Here is a 20,324-nt window from a genome sequence, read left to right as displayed (position 1 = left end):
AGAAAATATGTTCGTATCGAGGCGACGAAGATCATATCCCGAGCAGGAGCCTCGGCTCGGTCGACGTCGGGCTAAGTAATTACATTCTTCCCCGCAAAAACGAGAGGTCAACAACTCCGCTAGCTTCAGCAGTATTACATCCAGTTTCACATGGCCGGAAATCATACTCTGCCGGTTGTTATATATAATCACATTTACATGTAAAGGCTTTTGTCGTATGTCGCAACTTCATCTGAATGATATAACATACCTAACTATCCTCGGGTTCAATTACAACAGTCGCTCGCTCCTCTTACATTGCACAACAACCTACCTACATAGCTACAGCTAGGTAAATAAGGGAGATCTACCCAATCATACCATCCAAAGGTCCATTACAAAAAAAAAATACAAAGCATCAATTCAATCTCCCCAATCCTACCCACCAAGTACCTACCTACCTAACCATGGCCACCAACTCCCCCAATCCCATCCCCTTCTCAGAACCGCCCTATCTCCGCGGCATCCCATCACCCTACTACACAGAATCCCACCATCGATTCCAAAAAGCATGTCGCGCATTCATCTGGGAGAACCTCCACAAGCACGCTCTCGAGTGGGAGCGCGCAGAGGAAGTTCCCGCACACGTCTACGAGACGTTCAGAAAGAATAACATGTTGCTTCCGAATCTGCCCTCGCCGCTACCCGTTGAGTGGTTGAAGAAGTTGGGTATTCATGATATTCTGGGCGTGAAGGTTGAGGAGTGGGATTATTTTCATACGGGGATTTATATCGATGAGGTGAGTGAGTGAGTGAGTCTCGGTTTTTTTTGATAATGTGATGTATAGCATTATATTAAGTACTTATTAATTGACATTTTATACATACGTAGATGTCACGAAGCGGCATCGGCGGACCCGGAGCATCAATGTCTGCAGGATTCGCATTCGGCATCCCCCCAGTTCTCAAATTCGGGAGTCCCGAACTACACGAACGCTTCCTGCCTGATTTCCTAACGGGTCGAAAGAGAATGTGTATTGCCATCACGGAGCCCGAGGCCGGTAGTGACGTTGCCAATATCACGACGACGGCTACGAAGACACCTGATGGAAAGCATTATATCGTTAATGGAACTAAGAAATGGTATGTTGATATCATGGAACCAATCGATCAATCAATCATCCCTATATATCCATATATATCTATATATACAAAATACAAATTAATACATCCATACTAACATCATGATCATGCAAAGGATCACCAACGGCATCTGGTCCGACTACACGACCATGGCCGTCCGAACCGGCGGTCCAGGAGCCAAGGGCCTCTCTCTCCTCCTTGTCCCTTTAAAGAACCACCCCGGCGTAACGATGCGCAAGCTCAAAGTATCCGGCCAACTCACGGGCGGAACGACCTTCATCGAGCTCGACGACGTCCAAGTCCCCGTTGAAAACCTCATCGGCCTCGAAGGCCACGGCATGCACTACATCATGACGAACTTCAACCACGAACGACTCACCATCGCTATTGGCGCGACGCGACAGGCGCGCGTGGCGCTTTCGTCTGCATTCGAGTACTGTCTGCAGCGCGAGGCGTTCGGGAAGACGCTCATGGATCAGCCGGTCGTGAGACATCGGTTGGCGAAGGCGGGAGCAGAGCTAGAGAGTCTTTCTGCGTGGATAGAACAGTTCTTGTTCCAGCTCAAGAAGATGGATAGGAATGAGGCGGATATTCAGCTTGGTGGTCTGACGGCCCTGGCGAAGGCGAGGTCTGGTATGGTTCTGAATGAGTGCGCGCAGGTTGCGGTGTTATTGTTTGGTGGAAATGGATATACTCGTACGGGACGGGGGGAGATTGTAGAGAGTATGTTACCACCCAGAAGCCCCCCTTCCTTCCCGAAACCACATTTACTCATTTTGTTCTTCATTCGTCTATTACGTTGAAATCACCGTTTTCCCTCTGGAGAAATGCAGTCCAGAGTACTTACTGACAGATGGGCAGAAATCTACCGCGAAGTTCCTGGAACCCGCATCCCCGGCGGCTCCGAAGACGTGCTTCTCGACCTTGCAGTTCGTCAATTAGTCAAGATTTTCCAAGTTCAGACGATGATGTTGGGAGGAGGGAAGTCGAAAATTTGATTTAAGCATCATTCCCACAACAGAAATACCCAGAAAAAAGGATATATTAATGTTTGGAACGGGGAATATAACTTATACCCCTGTAGGTGGTCTATGAGGATTTGAAACACTATGTATACTGCCAGTGTGAGAATGAGAATGACATCCATCATCTAAAGACAGAGAAAATAGATAGATACTAGTTTCTGAATTTAGGTAACATTTCTTTTTTGGGAAAGGGAAAGGGATAATCCACTGTCTGTAACGTACTATACTGTACAAGATTGTATTGGCATGATGAGATTGCTTAGCTTTTGCCTCTCAATAGATAGCTAGCTAGCTAGTCTTTGCATTTACATTATTACATGACAGAGATGAAAAGTTCCCACATGAAATGAAGCCTTTTGAACTCCCATTTCCTCCATTTTCTGGCGGGACAAGATGATGCAGATGTGAGCCGAGGTTTACTCGATTCCCCACGTATCGTCCACTTCGGCCACGTCGTAGTCGACTTCATGATTGCCATCTCGTCGTGTGCTGTCAGGCTCTGGAGCAGCATCTCCTGTGTTTTCCATGACGGAGTCTTCGTCTCGGGTCTTGCCGTCTGGGCCGGGTCCGCCGGTGGCGGAGGGCGTTGGGGCAGGGTTGGCAACCCACGACAACTCGACATTACCGACGCCGGGGATAGTCGTAGGACCGTACATCAGCTTCTCAGCTACGTAGCGGTCTTTAAAAGTGATAATCTGGGAATCTGAACGCTCCGGGTTGGGGTCGACGGACTGATATTCTCCGATTCCCTGCATGCCGTCGTTAGTTTCAGACTACAAGTATCTCCAGCGGTAAAATAACTTACGATGAGGTATTGTCGAAGAGCTTCGTCCTTGGAGGAATCGAACTCCACACCAGACACAGCAACCCTCTTCGGTCGATTATCCAGTCGAAGAACACCCCCACGGCCACGGAAGGCGCCTCTGCCTCTAAAGCCTCCCCGGAACGACGGGTCATATCCACGACCACGAGGGGGGAATCCACCACGCCCTCTGTAAGGCGTTCCTCTTCCGCGCCCACGGAAAGAAGTTGACGGCTGAGGATTATTGGGATCAATGCCCAGGCTCTTCGCTTCGGCCTCGAGAGCAGCAAGCTGTGCTCGTAATTGCTTCGTCTGCTCACTGACGTTCTCGTCGGCAGGGGACTCAGCCTTATCACCATTCAATTCTTCTGCACCATTAAGAGCGCCCTTCTCTTTGAGTCTCTCCAGGAGCCTGGCCTTCTCCTCTTGCTGCTTCCGGAGGAGTTCTTCTCGCTGCTTCTCGAGCGCTTGTCGAGCCTCTTCAGTCTCCTTGAGCTTCTTCATCCGCTCCTCGTGCGCCTTCTGGGCCTCTAATTGCTGTCTCTCAAACTCCTCTTTGTCGAAGGGCGTAGCATCTGCTTCCGTATCCATCGGAGTGGACGACGTATGTCGCTGGCCACCATTGGCATCTGGCTTCCCACGTGGCTTGTACCAATAGACCTTGACAAAGCGGTTGTCGAAAATGACCTTCGGGCTTGACCAAGCGGCCTTTGCGGACTCATAGGTATCATATTTGACCAGAGCAAGATGTCTAGGGGCCTGCAATGTGACCTCCACAATGTTTCCAAACTGGGAGAAGAACTCGCGGATAGACTCCTCATTGAACTTGTCCTCTGGAATCTGCTCCACAACAATTGTGGTAACCGACCTGTCCTCGTTAGGTCCAGTCATGGAGAACTCAGCACGGCCGCGTCCTCGTCCTGCAAAACCACCCCTGTCCCCTCGACCACGACCTCGGCCACGTCCCCTCTCGAAACCTCTTCCGGCGCCTTCACCATCTCGCTGAACATCAATCATTATATTCGCGTTCGTAGGGTCGTATTCTACAGTCGTTAGCATGAAAAAAAGTATATCAAGATAGAAGGTCCTTTACCATCGTCTCTAGGCGGCACGACAGAGTCCCCATGCTGGTACGGACATGTTGCGCCCAAGTAGCAGATCCCTTGCGTGTCATACAGCGGACAACGTTCTGTGCTCTTGCCAGCCAAGTTGCCTTGCTGCTGAGGAAGAGGCGGCATTCCAGGCATTGGCGGGAATCCCATATTTTGCAGCGCTAGCATGGCACCCATAGGATCATTCGGATCGAACGGAGGGAAGCCCGCAGGCATACCTGGAAATCCACCTGGTGTAGGAAACTGAGAACCTGGAGGACCCCCAGGCCTTCCATCTCTCCCAGGACCGCCCATGCGGTCACCTCTACCGCGCCCTCGTCGTGGCGTCTTGTACACTCTGCTATGGAACTGCTGCTCACCCGGGCCTTGATCGGCCTGGAATCCCTCGTTGAAAGTCCGTTTCCGAGAATAGTTCGCACCGTCGAATCCAGCAGGTTGCGTCGGAACACTGCCTATGGGGCCACCAAAGGGACCCTTCGGAGCTCCAAGAGGGACGTTAAACGGATCCTGCTGCTGCTGGATAGAAGGCGCTGATGGGGTCGCGACACTGACACTCTGCACGGGGAACTGATTCGGCGCAGTCACCGGTGCAGCTTGCTGCTGCTTCGGACCAAACTTCTCAAAAATCTCATCCACGAATTTCACCGTATCTGCCAACCAGCTTTATCAGCAACTATCCACATAACGACAACACGTAACCGTAGGGATCATCCTTCCAACTCACGTTCTCTCAGAAAATCTTCCAAATTCTCCACAGACGCTTTCCTAATCTCCTCGTCCGGCGCATCGGATCTGATCAGGGCGAGGACATAGTCCGCAAGGACATCTGAATCGGCATCGGAGCTATCCACCAGATAAAAAGATCTGTCAGCTTATCTTGCACTTAAACAGAGCTGAACACTGAACACCCAGCAAGGAATAACACACTCCGCAAGAAGAACACAGACAAATGACAAAAAAAAGCGACGACCCAGGATAAAGAAATCGAAGGAAAATAAACTTACATATCCTCCAATCTCTTCACCACCCACTTCTTCACATCCGCAGCTTCTTCCTCTGTAAACTGCATCTTGAACTTTTCGGACCTAACCCGACTTGCCCTTTTCTTTCGTAGTTCGATGTATGGAATACCAATGATAATTTCACCCAAGCAAAACTACCTCATCAAGAGCCTGCTCTGCACGCGATCCACATAAAAGCTCAGGTGGAGACAACCGGCAAAATGCGACTCCAGAAAAATATGGTGGCGGACTCCGCAAAGGGAACGAAGACGCACGCACACAGCGGATCGTCGACCGGGGAGATTGGTTGGGTCAAAGAAAGCTCGTTGAATCAGTTGCGACGATGTTGTTATCGGCCAGAGCCAGCTTCAGGCCATAGTGGAGGGGATGAAAGCTCAGCGACGAGGATGGCTCGACCTTGATTGACCTGGAGAGCTGGGGAAACGCGAATGTCGCCCGGGACGCGGTGCTATGCGTCACGTGACGGAGCTATGGTGTCAAAACTGCTACGGAGAAGAATCAATTTCAATTTCTTCTCAGAAAGTTCCAAGATCAAATGGACAGAAGTGGTTGTATTATTTATTACTGCTACGCGAATCACAGTTATTGAACTACCGTATTTATTTTCAGGGGCAAACTATGAAACTAGAGAACAGCAAAGGAAATTCCACATTCGTAACGTAACAAGAGGCCAAATTAAAGACAAGCTGTTCCTATGCTCGCACATCTTTATTCTACTTCTCTCTCTCTAGGCATTTTGAAACCCGAGCGTGAGGTATTGAGCCAAACTAGGAAGACGGAGATGGCAAGGGTATTTTTCGCAGGTCAAGCAGTAGCAAGTTCGACAAAGAACAACCCAATTGGCCCTTAGCCACACCCCGACATCCTCATGCAGAAGCTTGCCCGCTGGAACATATTTCCACACCACGGCGCCGATTTTGTACTGTCCTAACCTGGGCTTTTTATTTTATGTCGTCACACTCGTAATGGCTGGATCCCAGATATCATTGTCGGGAAGTCTATCCGGCTGGCATTGAGTTGTTTACAGCTTGTCGTAGTACTGCAGATTTCGTTAGCAATTAATCTTCTTCATCACACTATCAGTCGGGTTCGGGAAGAAGACAACTTACGTTCTCGTAGCCGGGAACCTGCTCCTTGAGACCCTTGCGCTTACGCATCTCAGCAACGACCTGACCAGGCTTGGTGGTGGGGTCGAGGGGCGAGCCACCGGGGAGGACGGCCCAGTGGTCGAAGACGGACTGGGGGAAGGCCTGACCACCGGTACCGGCACGGAGATCGCCAGTGAAGCCGAAGGACTCGTTGACGGGCAGGTAAGCCTTGACGGTGAACAGAGGAGTACCGGGACGCTGCTCCTCGGTGTAGACGTGACCACGACGGCGGGTGAGGACACCGTAGATACCACCCATGGCCTGCTCGGGCACCTGGATCTCGACGTTGAAGATGGGCTCGAGCAGAGCGGGGTCAGCCAGCATGGTAGCGGCGTACAGCACACGACGAGCGGTGGGCAGGATCTGACCACCACCACGGTGAATGGCATCAGCGTGCAGGGTAACATCCATGATGTTGAAGCGGATGGAGCGCATGGGCTCCTCAGCAATGGGACCCTCACGGGAAGCCCACTGGAAACCGGAGACGAAGGAGTCCTTGATTTCGTTCAGGTACTGGACAGCCTTGGTCTGGTCAACCAGCAAGTTGGCACCGGTGGTGTCGGGACCGAAACACCAGATCTTACGGGCGTCGGTGACATCCCAGCCGTACTCGTCGGCAAGGACACGGGCACGAGCCTTGAAATCGTCACGAGGGGAGATCTTGCCGGACTCGATGGCCTTGGAGACCTCCTCGTCCAGAGGCTGAGCAGTAACGTACAGACGGTTGTGCTTGTTGGGAGACTTGGACAGGGCAGTCATGCTAGACTCGCCGCTGACGGTCTCACGGTAGGAGACGACGGGGTCAGAGATACGGAGGGGAACACCGGCGTGGTCCTCCTCGAGATCCTTCAGACAGATCTCCAGGTGCAGCTCACCGGCACCGGCAACGATGTGCTCACCAGCCTCGTTGATCATGGTCAGGACACAGGGGTCGGACTTGGACAGACGCTTGAGACCCTCGACCAGCTTGGGCAGGTCGTTGGCGTTCTTGACCTCAACGGAACGCTGGACGACGGGGGAGACGGAGAACTTCATGACCTTGAGGTTGTGGGCAGTCTCGGAGGTGGTGATGGTACCAGACTTGAGCAGGAACTGGTCGACACCAACCAGACCCAGGATGTTACCGGCGGGGACATCCTCAATGGGCTCAATGAAACGACCCATCATCAGAATGGTACGCTGGATGGCCTTGATGAACAGGTCCTCCTTCTTACCAGGGGTGTAGTTGGGACCCTGGATGCGGACCTTCATACCGGAGCGGACGGTACCGGCGAAGACACGACCGAAGGCGTAGAAACGACCCTTGTCGGAGGTGGGCACCATCTTGGAAACGTAGAGCATCAGAGGAGCCTTGGGGTTGCAGTCCCGGATACCAATGCAGACCTCGTCGTCAGTGGGACCCTCGTACAGAGTCTCGGCACGGTACTTCTGGGCAGTGACGGGAGAGGGCAGGTGGAGAACGATCATCTCCAACATGGCATCAGCGGCAGGCAGGAACTTGCGCATGATGACCTTGAGGAGCTGCTTGCCCTCGAGCTCCTTCTCGTCGCTGGCGAGCTTGATATCCAGCTTCTCGATCAGGGTGTTGATCTCCTCCTTCTTGGAGTGGGTGACGGCGTTGAAGATCTTGAAGATGGGGTCCAGGATGAACTGGTTGAAGGCACGCTCCAGGGGCTTGCCCTCGTAGGTCTCGGTCTTGGTCCACTTCTTGGTCTTGGGGTTGAAGAAGTTGTCACCCCACAGACGCTCCATCATCTTGTTACGGTCAACACCGAACTTCTTGGCGTACTTGGCCGCGAACTGGCGGACAGTGAAGGCCCAGCCGTGAAGACCGGAACCGAAAGCAATGGTACCCTTGTCGGGGTAGACCTGGACATCACCGAGAGCCTTGTCGAAGTAGGTGGCGATGATGACGTTGATGGACTCGACGGTACGAGCGAAGGACTGGTAGAGGTCCTCCTTGGAGACCTGGAGCTCGAGCAGAGCACGGTCGACCTTGTTGACGATACAGACGGGCTTGATACGCTCACCCAGGGCCTGACGCAGGACAGTCTCGGTCTGGACACAGACACCGGAGATACAGTCGACGACGACCAGGGCACCATCGGTGACACGGAGGGCAGCAGTGACCTCGGAGGAGAAGTCAACGTGTCCGGGGGAGTCGATCAGGTTGACCAAGAACTCGTTACCATCGACCTTCTGGGGGATGTCCTTGACATCCTCCTCATCCGTCAGGTGAGCGTACAGGGAGATGGCAGTGGACTTGATGGTAATGCCTCGCTCCTGCTCATCTGCACGCGTATCCGTGAAACGAGCCTCACCAGCCTTAGCAGCGGAGATAATACCCGCACGCTGGACCAGGGAGTCGGTCAGGGTGGACTTTCCGTGATCGACTAGTCATCAAGGTCAGAAATTTCCATTCTTTTTTCGCTGCTGCCTCGCTTTCTGCCCGACCGGAGAAAATCCCAACCGGGACAGAAAAATATCACAGATTCGATTTACATACCGTGAGCAATAACGGAGATGTTACGGATGTTGGCCGGGCGGTCCATAAGGGCCCGGATCTGTCCATGGTCAGTTCATTGTTCTGGGAGGTTTTTTTTTTATTCCTCAGGCGCCGATGGTGGGCAAGTCCCCTCCAAGCGGGCGCGCGGGATGGAGAAGAAAAGAGAAAAAAAATAAAAAACGAACCTCCTCGACGGTGAAGCTGTACGCAAGGACATGTTAGCCATCATCCCAAAACTTTCTGCTCAATATTTTCTCTTCTTTTGCCCTCTCATCTTGGACGTAGTCGGGAGTTGGGACTTACTTGACCATCTTGACGGTTTTTTCTCAGAGCAAAGCCCTAGAGGCGGGGTTGTGCGATAAGAATGCGGGACAAAAAGGAACAAACGACACACAAAAGGATCAGGATCGAGAGCTAGCTCGACCTGATGTTGTTTCTTGCTCTTTGGAGAGGAAACCCTAGTGTACGCTCTGCTCCTGAGACAAGGAAGAAGGCTTCACGGGAGGGGAAGAGAGGGAAGAAGGAGGAAAAGGGCAGAGGGGAAGCAGTGAAGTAAGTGCGCAAAGCTTGCGAGGAGGGGATTTAGTGGGGACTGGGAAAAGGGTTTTTGCCGATTTCCAATCTCGATGTGCGTTTCCAGCCCGCCGTATGGGAACACCATTCTTTTAATTCGCCTGTTGCAACTCTTTTATTATTATTTATTATTATTTCGGACGGTCTAGTCTGCTAGTGACAGTTTTGTTACTTGTAATTTTTTTTTTATCTTTTTATTCTTTTTTTTTTCGTTCTTTGATTCTCTTTGGATCGTTAAGAGTGCAGCTTGGATCTTGCCACCCAACTTGGTTAATTAATTATCATTGAAGTCATCAGTGAGGGTCATACTCTCTTCCAAGTACTCTCTACTCTGCAATAATAATAACAATATCATTTTAAATTATCCATATATTATCCCCATCACTCCTCGTCTTATCTTTTTCTTTTCCCCATGTCTTCTTCTATTATTCTACGAGCAGAGAATCCTTCTCCTCCATCCCCCACCCTACTAAGGTATCTGATGATCTTCTCGTCACAGCGTGTGCCAGCTCAACTTTCCCTCCAGTTTCGTTCGCTGGCCTGACAACGTGACCGTTGCTGAGCCCTGGTGGCGGTCCAATGAGGGGTTTCTTCATCTCACCGCTTCCCCACTTGGTCTGCTCGGCGTTAGGATTTAATGGGTTCAATTATTAAGACGAGGATCGTAGTTGACTAATGTACGCGAGTGAACTTGCGAGGATAAGGATAGAGGAGGATAATACTAATAATAATAATAAGAAGGATTTTGGATTGATCGTCATCAGCTCTAGACTAGGGTCGAGTTTTATGTTATGTTGCTCATGGTATGTTTGGATAACATCATGTTACTATCTCTAAACAAATAATAATTTCTCTCTACTGTACACATGGTTCCTATGGGATTTTATAGCTGCTAAACTGGACAATAATACAAAGAGACAAATAATACAGTGATCGCTCCTTGCAACGCCATTGGTGGTGATAGGTCATGATCCCGTTGAGGATGACAATGATTGACGCCTAACTCCTTCCTGTAAGAGGAGGAAGGGGGAGAAGAGAGAGAAACCGGGTATCACTAATGCAGCGTAATGCTCAGTAATGCTCATGTCTTCCCCACCCTCATGAGGATCCCAGAATCTTCGAATATGCATCCTCAACTTCCTTAGCTACCTCCAGCAAGGTGACAATGATGATCTGGTGGGTGACATTAGGTAGCTTGTCACGGTGTAGACCGATCCATTCCAGCGGCGGGGTGGCTTCGCCCATGTCCCGGAGCTGCGGAGTCTCGATCACTGGCGGCTCCAGTGCCAGGTAAGTATATCGTGACTGAGGCATGTTCACCACCGCCGTGATCTTCTCTTGCTCGTCGAACTCGCCGCCCGCGCCCTCAGGTCGTGGGCCCCCAGTAATCCGGACGGCGGACGGCGGCAAGGGCTTCCCCAGTCGGCTCGCAAGCGCGCGCGAATGGTTCATCCACATGCCCCGGATGAAGCTAATGCGTGAATAGTTCCATCCGACGTCCACTTTGCCCTCGAAGGCACTCTTGAAGATGTACTCGATGTCGTTTGTCCCGGGACGCTGCCAAGTCTCCATGCTGGCAACGACACGGGGCACCTTCAGGATCGTGCCGCCTCGGGAGCCGGTGCCACGGTTGGCAACATCGTCGACGGACAGCTCGTCCGAAGAGTACGTAGGCAGACTAGGCCGATTGACGTTGGAGAGGGCCACCCGTAGCTGTCCCAGGGTGAGGCCCAAGGCACTGTGAATCCTTCCGTCCTCGAGTGCAACGGCGAAACGAGCCTGTGTGTCCAGTGCTTCCATCTTGAAGAGTTGACTGTCGATGAAGGTGCTAGGGAAGGCCCCCACATTCACCGCCCGGATGCTCACGACTACATCAGTATGCAACGAGATCGGTGCCTTTTCAGATTCCTCTTTGCGTCTGGCCGCATCGTCGGGGCGGAGGTTGATTTTTTCGCTGGCCACAGACGATTTGCGACGGAGATATCTCTCAATGTCTTTGAGCGATGCTTCATACGCGGCCTGTTTATCCTGAGCCAGACGCTGCCACGCTTGTAGAAGACCCACAGACTGGGATGCAGTCAACGTCGTGCAGAAGACTTGAACCTTTTCTCCTTCCAGAATACTGACAAGGCGGTCTTGTTGCGGCCCTGACGTATTCCGGACGTTGTACATCAGGAATTCAAACATAGATATATCAGCTACCAGGAATGGCTGATACTCGAAGGAGACCTTAGCCTGCAGAGAGTCGAACGCAACGGACGCTTGAATCAATGGCGTCTGGCCCAGAACTGGACTGTCCCCAGAAAACTTGATGAATGTGCGGGCTTTCAAATTAGCTAGCTCCACCAGTCCGCTCATCCTTCCTTTGCTTTCGATTGTCATGGTCCGGAAGCCGACACAGAGGTTCTGCTCCCAATCAGAGTTCTTTTTCGAGGACAACCACAGGTCTTTGATGGTGAACTGAGACTTTCCTACAGTCTGGCCCAGGTCAAGTTGAATCTCCAGTTCATCAATGGCCAGTGTGGAATTCCACGGGAAGGCACCTGTACAAGCGACTTGCTGATACCGTTGCACCATGTAAGGTTGGCTATCTGAAGACGGTGATCGGGGTGGCTCACGGCTCTCAGGGCCGGACTGATCATCACTGGAGGGCACCCATATCTCTCGGAAAAGAAGGAAGTCCTGCAGCTGCTTCACATTGACTAATGTCTTCAGTGGGCTCACTTTGAGGATGGCGGATATGCCGTTGTTAGCGCTGACGTGTTTACTATTCATAAGAGACATGACCATCTTTTCCACTTCGAAACTGGCTGTCGATTCATGCGAATACACGTGTTTCACCGAGGCTTGTAGAGAATTGAAAGCCACCAGGATAGCAAAGAACCGCCGTTGTTCGGCCGATTGAACAGTATTGACCGTCATATAGATGCTCTCAAACTGCGCAGTGGCTGCTACTCGTGCAATGGGCTGGCAACTCAGACTAAACTCCTGTTTGCAGATCCACATGCCCACGTTAAGCTTGCATCGCCCGAGAATCGTATCAGGATCGTTGGCACTCAGCGATGTATCAGGCATGAGCTTCTGGGCTTGGAGTTTACTTGTCGACTCTTGCGCGCCGCGTTCTTGCTCTCCCACAACTTCTTTTATGCTGGCACTAATCTGCTTGATCAGAGGCACAACTGTTGGATACAGCACATTCGTCGACGGGTCAACCTTGAGTTCCGCATTTAGGGTCTGATCGTCTGTCCCATTGTCTTCGTATTGAACTTTCAGGGCAACACCTGGAGCACGCAGCGACGCTGTAGTCGCTGGCTCACCTTGCACGTATTGCCCAAACCTACCCTCTGGCGGTCGAGTGCCTTTCAACGCGGCGGTGAGCATCGTCTGTTGATGGTCCATCCGCTTTCCTTGAAGGGTCACTATAGCACCAGCGAAGTCAACATCAATAAGGAAGGATGCGAGGCGTTTATTCCCAAAGAGTCCGCGCTCTTTATCATTCACTGGGGAAGGCGCCGTAGCCCATATAGCGTTCGCTTCCCGCAGTTCCTCGCTCGCAGAAGCGATAGAATGCTGAAGCAGGCTGGCAGGCAGAATGAACTCGGAGGTTGCTCGAATATCCAAAGACTTTCCAGCGGCTTGGAAAGCTAGACGAATGTCGTTCTTCGTTGACAAATAAGCCACGTTGAAAACTATCTCCGGCATCAAGGCTGAGTTCAACGTTCGGTTCTTGCGATCATGGGATTGCGGGACCATCTGTAGTTGCATATCCTCGATGCGAAGTTTCGCAGCATTTTGTTTCTGCGTTGATACGGCAGCATGTCTGATTGAGAAAACCAGGTCTTCTGGTTCTCGTTCAGGTGAGCTTGACTGGCTACCTGCCATAATCCAGCTCACTTGCATGTTGAAAAGTTCCACAGAATATATGGCGTTGAAAAGGTTGTCCGAACTTATCTCATCCTGAACTTCGATGCTAGGCACTTCAGCAGCCTTGGGCTTGGCCTCGGGCTGAGCCCGATGCCGCAGCTTCTTCAAACGCTTGACTTCATGAGATACGTCAAGTGTCTTAATCCGCTCTTGTAGATGAGCTGCAATGTCAACAACCAGTGACGCAGTTACGGCACAAAGCTCAACTTCAAGACCCTTGCTGGTCAAGTAGTACGCTCGCACCAGCTGTCCTGTCTCGTTTATCCTGGACGTGCCCACAACTCCGACGTCGAGAACGAAATTACCGTAAGAGTGACTCGTAGAATGGTCTCTCTTCCTAATATCAAGGCTTATCTGAGAGACATTAACATGGAATTCCGGAAGGTCGAGAGGCTTCCCTTGCTCCGAGCCATTATCAAGTCGCATCTGTACCATCCCAAAGCTGAACTCCATATCGGCGGAGTACTGCTTGCTCTTGAGACCTGGAGCGCGCGCATGAATGCTCATGCCGGCCATCGTAAGGCGGACTTTGTAGAGCAGATCGCCTCCGTCCGGTGGTGCCTTCAACTGCGTCTTTGGCTTCTCCAGGTCGAGGACGTTGCTAAGGCGCACGCGAAGTGCATCGACACTATCTTTCAAATCGGAAACAAGGTGCGATATTTCAGGGCCATTTACTGCGCTCAGCAGGCTCCGCACTGCACTAGCCTGCAGACGTATAAGCTCAATTGTGACATCCGCCTCTAAAGTTGTGACCGGAGCCAATTTGACAAGCACTCGGCCGTTGATCGGTGGTATCCGTAGAGCGGATACCGTGTGCCACGTAGTTCCTTCAAGAGACTGGAATACGTGGGAATTGGATTTTACATCAAAGTCCACCTCCAGTTTAGTATCCCTTCTAGGGACGATTGACATTCGAGCGACCTCTCCAGCAATCATGTAAGTCAACGATGGGAGGAGGGAGAATGTGATACGATAATCGTCCAAGAACGTGGCAGCTTGGAAATGATGATGGCTTCGTTTCACGTTGGATGCAGGCGGAGCCGGTTGGGCCTTTGGCACGTCAATATTCCTCATCAGTTCGCGAACGTATCTAACTTCGTCTTCGACTACCCTGTCTGCCGCTTGGACTAGACCTAGAGGGTCTTCTTTCGTGTCAAATCGGAGCCTCTTGCACGATCCAGCAATCTTCCAGTCATGCTCCAAAAGAGATTCCTTGTCTTGTAATACGTAGGAAAGATAGACAGTAGGGTCCCAGACTCTTGCAAGGATTAGCAACTTGAAACGATCTGAGATCTCTGCTGAAGTGGCCTCTGCGGCGAGGAGCACACTGAGTTCATCAGACATGTTGCCCTTCTCTGTCTGTCCCACGAAAGAACCCTTGAGAGCTTGTCCAATAAGGGCAATTCGCAGGTTAATGCCCTCAATCGTGATAGTACCGAGATCCGTGCCGACGACAACCTGCAACTCCAGAGGTCCAGGTCCGGTATTGTCTGAGGCGCCGGGAGGAGTAGTAGATTCCAAAGTCACATTCGACATGGTTTTTGTCACTACTTCCACCAGATCCAATATCTCCCACCGCAATTGCAACGCTGCTGAAGAGCAGTAAGATCGGAGAACAATAGCGGTTCTTGGCCGCTGCGCTGCAGGTATATCCTCGCCCTTTCGAGGCTCAATAGCTAAGGCGGTGGACAAGTTTTCAACCGTAATCCCACTCTCCCTCGGGCCTGGATCAACAGAGAACCTGAATGTTCTCACGTCCACCGAAAGGGTCAGGGGCTGTGATGTCGCAGCCTCACTGGCGGCAACAGAGGGGCCCCAGACCTTTCTCATTATATGGCTCTTTTCGACATGGGCCAGATCCCAGGTGCGCCACTCATCGAAAGTTGAGAGAACAGTTTCTCTAGCATTCTCTGGGAGCTTAGCTTTCGTATCAACGCATATCCCTTCCAATTCTCGCTGCCGATCTACTGATAAACTCTGGTAGATAGCGCGAAGACGCGAAATTATTTTCCAGGAGTCATGGAGTCTCAGATGCGTACGTGCAACTCGCAAAACGTATGACGGCCGTGTCAAAAATAAAGGGTCTGGTATACCTGGAGCTTTCTGTGAGAGGGAGTAGATCAATAATCGTGATCGACTGGCGCCAACATATGATGCGTGCTGGAATGATGACGCGACCGAGTCGAACATAGTCGTCGTTCGCTTGACTAGAAATGCCAGCTGTTCCACAGATTTGCTTGAAGTTGCAGTTTCGATCGTTCGCATTTGAAGATGAGAACGCACGTCCGGCGCTATCACCAACCAGAAGTTCATGTCTCTTCCGACGAAGTTAAATTCTGCCTTGCCTTGAGCAGAATCAGTGCGTCTACCCTCCACGCCAAATAACAGGGAATCAGTAGACGCATGCACGACCAAGCTCCGCTGTATACCCTCCTGGAGGTCATCCTTCCGACGCTCCACTTTGGTTCTGAATGCCGTTGCAAGACGCGAGATCTCAACGTTGTACTCATCATGGAATCGGCACTGGCCGCTCGGATCAGAAGATGCCGCTGAATTGAGAAGTCTCAGTCTCGTCAAGGGAACACGAATCGAGATACTCGTTGTCGTTCTCGGCTTGTCTATTAACTTTTCCTGGTTGGCAATATCGGACATAACATCGATCTGAAGTGAATCAAGAACATCCACGGGGTGATCCGGCTGCATCCCCTCGACGACTGAAGATACAACATGTAGAAACTCGGGCGCACAGAACCCTGTCAGACCTGTCGACAACTCGCAGAAGAAGTTTAACTGAGTGCCACTGCTATCTTCCAAAGAAGCAGATCCGCCCATGGCCCCGTAGTCGACAGCATTTGAATTCCAGCCATGCACGTCGGATGGAAGCGACGGCAAATTACTAGTGTCCGGTTCCACATGATGAAGAGCAAAATGCGGCATCGCCCACGCACTGGAAACTCCATTTATACCTGAATGGGCGTCCTTCCAATTCGTGTCACCGTATCGAGCTGATGTACCGTCCATCATATGGGTCGACTGGTGAGTCCTGCTCTTCCGGCCGGCGTCATCATGAAAAAGGGAGCCACGGCTCGATAGCCTACTGGACTGCCCGTCAGAGGCCACACGGACAGATCGTCCGGTGGCATTCCTGGTTGTATTCAGGCTAGGAGAATCAGATAAGAACGAGCTCTTCCGACCCAAGTTCCCCCGGAATATAGACGGCCCTCGAGAAGACAAGGTATCCACGATACTATCCATATTTGCAACGGGGTCTGGCATAAAAGGAACTGGCATAGCGGGAGGGCCCACTTTGTTGCCGTTTGGATGCGACGAGCCCGTGTCAGCCGCTTCCATATCAAATAGTAACCAGGGTGTCCTGTTAGTTCTTTGGTCATGTACTCTAATATGTTCCTGTTGTAAGCGGCGATCCTCATCGAAGTTTGGCTTTCGTTGAGCCATTTTGAAGGCAATTTCTGTCCGAAACAGGGCATGTGTTAACACGGACTCGTAATGCCTTCCTTGAAATCGTGCAGCGGATCTACGATCGACAGCAGCAACAGTCAAGTTCGGCACGCCAACATCGAGTCTTTTCGAGAACATAAAATCTGCCCAGTCATTAAACTGCAGAGTCACCGTACCAGTTCTCAAAATAAGAGCCGTGACGTCGACAATAACCGATAAGTGTATGGAGTCTATTGTAGCTCTCAGAAAAGTGACATCGTGTAAAGCAACTGGTAACAATTCCGGAAGCGCGTTTTCTTTGTCGTCAAGGGAGAAGTCGAAGCTTCGGATGGCTGTCACCATATGTCTCAGGAATTCCACGGAACACTCTCCCGCAACGTCTCCGAGGCGGAAGTCCCAGTTGCACACATAGGTTGGTTCTGCAGGAGGTAGGCCAAAAAGCCTATGACCATAAATTGAGAGACCGTCGATAAATAGTTGTGCGTTAGATATCTCTGTAGAGGATTCAGATGTGATGGTTTCTAGCGCGGCTTCCAGAGGGCTTATAGAAGTTTCCAAATCCATATAATAATTTGTGAACCTCATGTCTGCCTCGATAGATGTGGTTGTCAATCGTATACTGTTTCGGCGGTCATAAATGTTCGCCGGCAAAAGAGCGCAAGCGTTATCGACGCTGACATGTATGATCACATCAAGATCATTGGACTTTCTCCCCGGATTGAGCCCATGGTGTTCGGTGGGACTTTCCGAATTGGCCGACTCTTGGAACTCCTCGAGCGTTTTGAAGTGCATTTCTTCCCCAAAGTAGTTGTCTTTTATCTTCATGAAGTACCGCATCAGAAAACCATACAGGTACAGTTTGGGACCTAAACCTGCAACATTGAGCACAAGAGTGTCCGTCAGTGCTGGAGACGTGGAGAGATGATAAGTGTAGCTTCCGTCGATGGCGAGACTCTCCAGGACAGCAACCGACTTATTGGTGAGAAAGGTACGCAATGTGTTCCACACTGGCGTCACCACATCTATAGCGCCTTTGTGCAGACTGACGTTGAACAGCACAGCATTCAGATCAGGTCTGAACTTGGTCATAGGAATTCCAACATCTGCTGCCAATCGTTTCCCTTTTATCACCACGAAAGTGTTATCTTCCAGATCAGAAGGGTTACTGATGATATTCGAGTCGTTAACGTTCACGAACAGTTTGAAATCAGTAAAAGTAAGGTTGATGTTATAGGTGAACGGCACGAAGGTATAGTAATCCGCAGGTGGTCCAGTCGTCCAGTCAGTCACGAGATCCGTGATCAAGAATATATGGTCACGAAGCAAGAACAATTCCAGATCACTGCTTTCCACGTTGAAATCCCATTTACGGGGACTATTCCAGACGAGTGGATTGGACAGGTCACAGGACACTATTTGCCGCGGGCACTGCCAGAGTAAGCCATGGTTGACACTGGTCGACAACTTCGTATCCCGAAGGTCTAAGTTGACGTGGTTCCGGTATCCCGTCGGGGAAGCAACCATATCCATAGTGTATGTGATCGTGGAGTCGCGTGCTAGTCGAAGTGATAACCATCCGAAGGGACGTATATCTGGTCCAGCATTTCCCTTATCTCCCTCATTGTTGCGGGTGGTTCTCTTCTGTTTCTGTTTCTTCAGCCTCGCTGCGTCCTTTATGGCATCAGCGCGACCCTTCCATTGCCAGTCTTTCGATGGCTCCCTCGTCGGAATCCGCAACGTGGTCTCTTCATCAATCTCTATGAGAAGCTTGAAAGATGTACTTCGTCTTGTTTCTCCTGCGTTTAACGGCTTCTCTGGCTCCGAGCTTCTGTATGGATTCGGGAAGAATACAGTTTGCAGTCCCACGCGTTCTCTGTCCGCCCAGGGCCCGTAATTTATCATGCCACCGTTGACCTTCACATCTAGGCCCCATTTTGGCGGATGGGCTCCGTTGATATCTCCCGGTGCCTTCAAGGATGGTAGCAAGGCATGCTCAGGGGACACCTTGCCGGGAATGTCCCAATAGTAACTGACGGAAACACGAGGACAATCCATTATAGTCGAGAATCTGCCATATTCGATTTCATTCCAGCCTTCATGCTCATCTTGGTAATCATCGTCAAGATACCTCGTCAATCCAATCCATCGAGTCGCACCGCGATGTCCTGGTTGATTTGCTGACGCTGCTGTTGCCTTTGCACTATGGCCGATATGGAACGACTCTACCGACTTCTGAAAGTACGGAACAAGATCACGAATACTGTGCCACAGTCTCTGCTTGCGAAGCTGATAGTTGATGTGGAAAGTCGGCTTGTACGAAGTTCCAGGGCTTTCTTCTTTTAGAGCGCCTATCCCCTTGGCGGCCGAGAGCTGAGACTGCTTGTAATCTGGATTCGGCCGCATTTGCACCACGGGATGGTCCATCTCAAAAGCAAATATTTGCCTGTACAAGTCAAGTGGGCCAGCATCTGTTGCGTCAATCGTCCCGTTGGCCTTCGCAAACGTCGTGGTCAAGACGGTCCGCGTATTCTCGTTGCCCACAACGATGGCGCCCTTAGTACATTTTATCCTCAACGGCAAAAGCTGGAGCAAAATCGATGGGCTAGCTTCTGGTTGATGATCATCAGTAACGTCTCTGATGGTGGAAAACGCCGTATCATTTCTAGTAGGTCTAAAGGAATCTTTAGGAGACGCAGCTCCCATGGAAGGACTCGTCGGGGAAGAAGAGTTAGTGTAAGTCCGCTTGGCCGCCAACCCATCTTTCATAGCACCTTGAGTATTACTCTGATAGCTGCTCGATTCTCCTGAAACAGATGGAAACAAAGCATCACTCTCACTCGGGGAGGGCTGATGCTCCGGACGGTGGCCGAATCCTTCCAGAATACTGTCGTATGCAGGGGTTTTGTTGTAAAGAAACCATTCCAGTCCATAAAGAGTCACTCCAATACGGCAGGGAAGATTGTCATCTCCCTCTACGCTGCCCTTCTCTCGACTAGCATTCTGGCTCCCGCTATCATCGCCTCGTGCATCTTGTCCAAGTCGAGAATCGGGTATTCCTTCCTTTGACAGACCCAACTGCTTCACTTTCCGTTTCCAGTAGTTCCAAGTCACATAGCCTCCATGGACCAGGACAGTTTCGTTCACTCCATGGTATCTGATACCTTTGAAGAAGATCCTCCCTCCGAGCAGAGAGATCTGGAGAGCATGGATATCGATATAGGCGCGATAATAGTGCCATGTATACGCTCGTATACCATAGGAGACGAGGGTCGCGAAAAGGCGATTGAAGTAGAACAGGAAGAACAAGGAGCTGAAACAGCAATTAGCAGTTGGACGGATAGACAGCAGCTGCCCACTTACAGAACGCCGGAGACAATGAGCTCAACCAGGAAAAACCTATGATATCGTCAGCCGCATCGATAACAACAAGTGTATCACCCCGCTAAGAACCCTACCAGTTGAAAGTTGGGCCAGACGTTAGGGGCTCCGCCGTCAAGTGGTTGGTCATCTCCAAAAGTTGAGGGCTTTAGATGCCCGCGCGCATCACGACCCTCTTCAGCGAGCAGCACTTGCAAGCTGGAGCGTCATTCAGTTTCAAGAGGCCGCGCGCATTCTGTCGATGACAGCAATG

General features: G+C 51.1%; 4 protein-coding genes across 4 annotated transcripts; 1 reads left to right on the top strand and 3 right to left on the bottom strand.

Annotated features, from left to right (window-relative positions):
* Positions 1–126: 126 nt before the first annotated feature.
* On the top strand, positions 127–2,304 carry C8Q69DRAFT_469306 (acyl-CoA dehydrogenase). The gene is made up of 4 exons (XM_028630749.1): positions 127–779; positions 872–1,122; positions 1,238–1,845; positions 1,984–2,304. The coding sequence occupies exons 1-4, from the start codon at positions 447–449 to the stop codon at positions 2,118–2,120; spliced, it is 1,329 nt and encodes a 442-aa protein (XP_028484848.1). The 5' UTR covers positions 127–446; the 3' UTR covers positions 2,121–2,304.
* Positions 2,305–5,560, bottom strand: C8Q69DRAFT_469304 (CCCH zinc finger and RRM domain protein). The gene is made up of 5 exons (XM_028630748.1): positions 5,066–5,560; positions 4,786–4,904; positions 4,043–4,711; positions 2,953–3,992; positions 2,305–2,896 (listed from the first exon to the last, which is right to left on the bottom strand). The coding sequence occupies exons 1-5, from the start codon at positions 5,128–5,130 to the stop codon at positions 2,564–2,566; spliced, it is 2,226 nt and encodes a 741-aa protein (XP_028484847.1). The 5' UTR covers positions 5,131–5,560; the 3' UTR covers positions 2,305–2,563.
* A 93-nt stretch (positions 5,561–5,653) lies between these two features.
* C8Q69DRAFT_469301 (putative translation elongation factor EF-2 subunit) lies at positions 5,654–9,405 on the bottom strand. Its single transcript, XM_028630747.1, has 5 exons — positions 9,041–9,405; positions 8,923–8,938; positions 8,738–8,795; positions 6,193–8,624; positions 5,654–6,122 (listed from the first exon to the last, which is right to left on the bottom strand). Exons 1-5 carry the CDS (start codon positions 9,046–9,048, stop codon positions 6,105–6,107), a joined length of 2,532 nt encoding a protein of 843 aa, XP_028484846.1. The 5' UTR covers positions 9,049–9,405; the 3' UTR covers positions 5,654–6,104.
* Positions 9,406–10,163: 758 nt separating this feature from the next.
* C8Q69DRAFT_528319 (hypothetical protein) lies at positions 10,164–20,201 on the bottom strand (the record flags this gene model as incomplete). Its single annotated transcript, XM_028633673.1, has 3 exons — positions 10,164–20,003; positions 20,054–20,089; positions 20,149–20,201. 3 exons carry the CDS (start codon positions 20,199–20,201, stop codon positions 10,409–10,411), a joined length of 9,684 nt encoding a protein of 3,227 aa, XP_028484845.1. The 3' UTR covers positions 10,164–10,408.
* Positions 20,202–20,324: the final 123 nt, after the last annotated feature.

Source organism: Paecilomyces variotii (genome assembly GCF_004022145.1).
Source record: "Paecilomyces variotii strain CBS 101075 chromosome Unknown C8Q69scaffold_6, whole genome shotgun sequence".
Classification (NCBI taxonomy): domain Eukaryota; kingdom Fungi; phylum Ascomycota; class Eurotiomycetes; order Eurotiales; family Thermoascaceae; genus Paecilomyces; species Paecilomyces variotii.
The sequence above is the reverse complement of the archived record's forward strand: the minus strand, read 5'-3'. Positions and strand labels throughout refer to the sequence as shown.

Bases quoted from the DNA above. Each gene is read 5' to 3' on its own strand.
- C8Q69DRAFT_469301 (XM_028630747.1), bottom strand. The intron at 8,625-8,737 runs GTATGTAAATCG...CTTGATGACTAG, and splicing joins CATCTCCGTTATTGCTCACG to TCGATCACGGAAAGTCCACC.
- C8Q69DRAFT_469304 (XM_028630748.1), bottom strand. From the start codon at position 5,130: ATGCAGTTTACAGAGGAAGAAGCTGCGGATGTGAAGAAGTGGGTGGTG. The intron at 4,712-4,785 runs GTGAGTTGGAAG...GCTGGTTGGCAG, and splicing joins GGAAGATTTTCTGAGAGAAC to ATACGGTGAAATTCGTGGAT. The intron at 2,897-2,952 runs GTAAGTTATTTT...GACGGCATGCAG, and splicing joins CTCTTCGACAATACCTCATC to GGAATCGGAGAATATCAGTC.
- C8Q69DRAFT_469306 (XM_028630749.1), top strand. From the start codon at position 447: ATGGCCACCAACTCCCCCAATCCCATCCCCTTCTCAGAACCGCCCTAT. The intron at 1,123-1,237 runs GTATGTTGATAT...GATCATGCAAAG, and splicing joins GTTAATGGAACTAAGAAATG to GATCACCAACGGCATCTGGT. The intron at 1,846-1,983 runs GTATGTTACCAC...ACAGATGGGCAG, and splicing joins ACGGGGGGAGATTGTAGAGA to AAATCTACCGCGAAGTTCCT.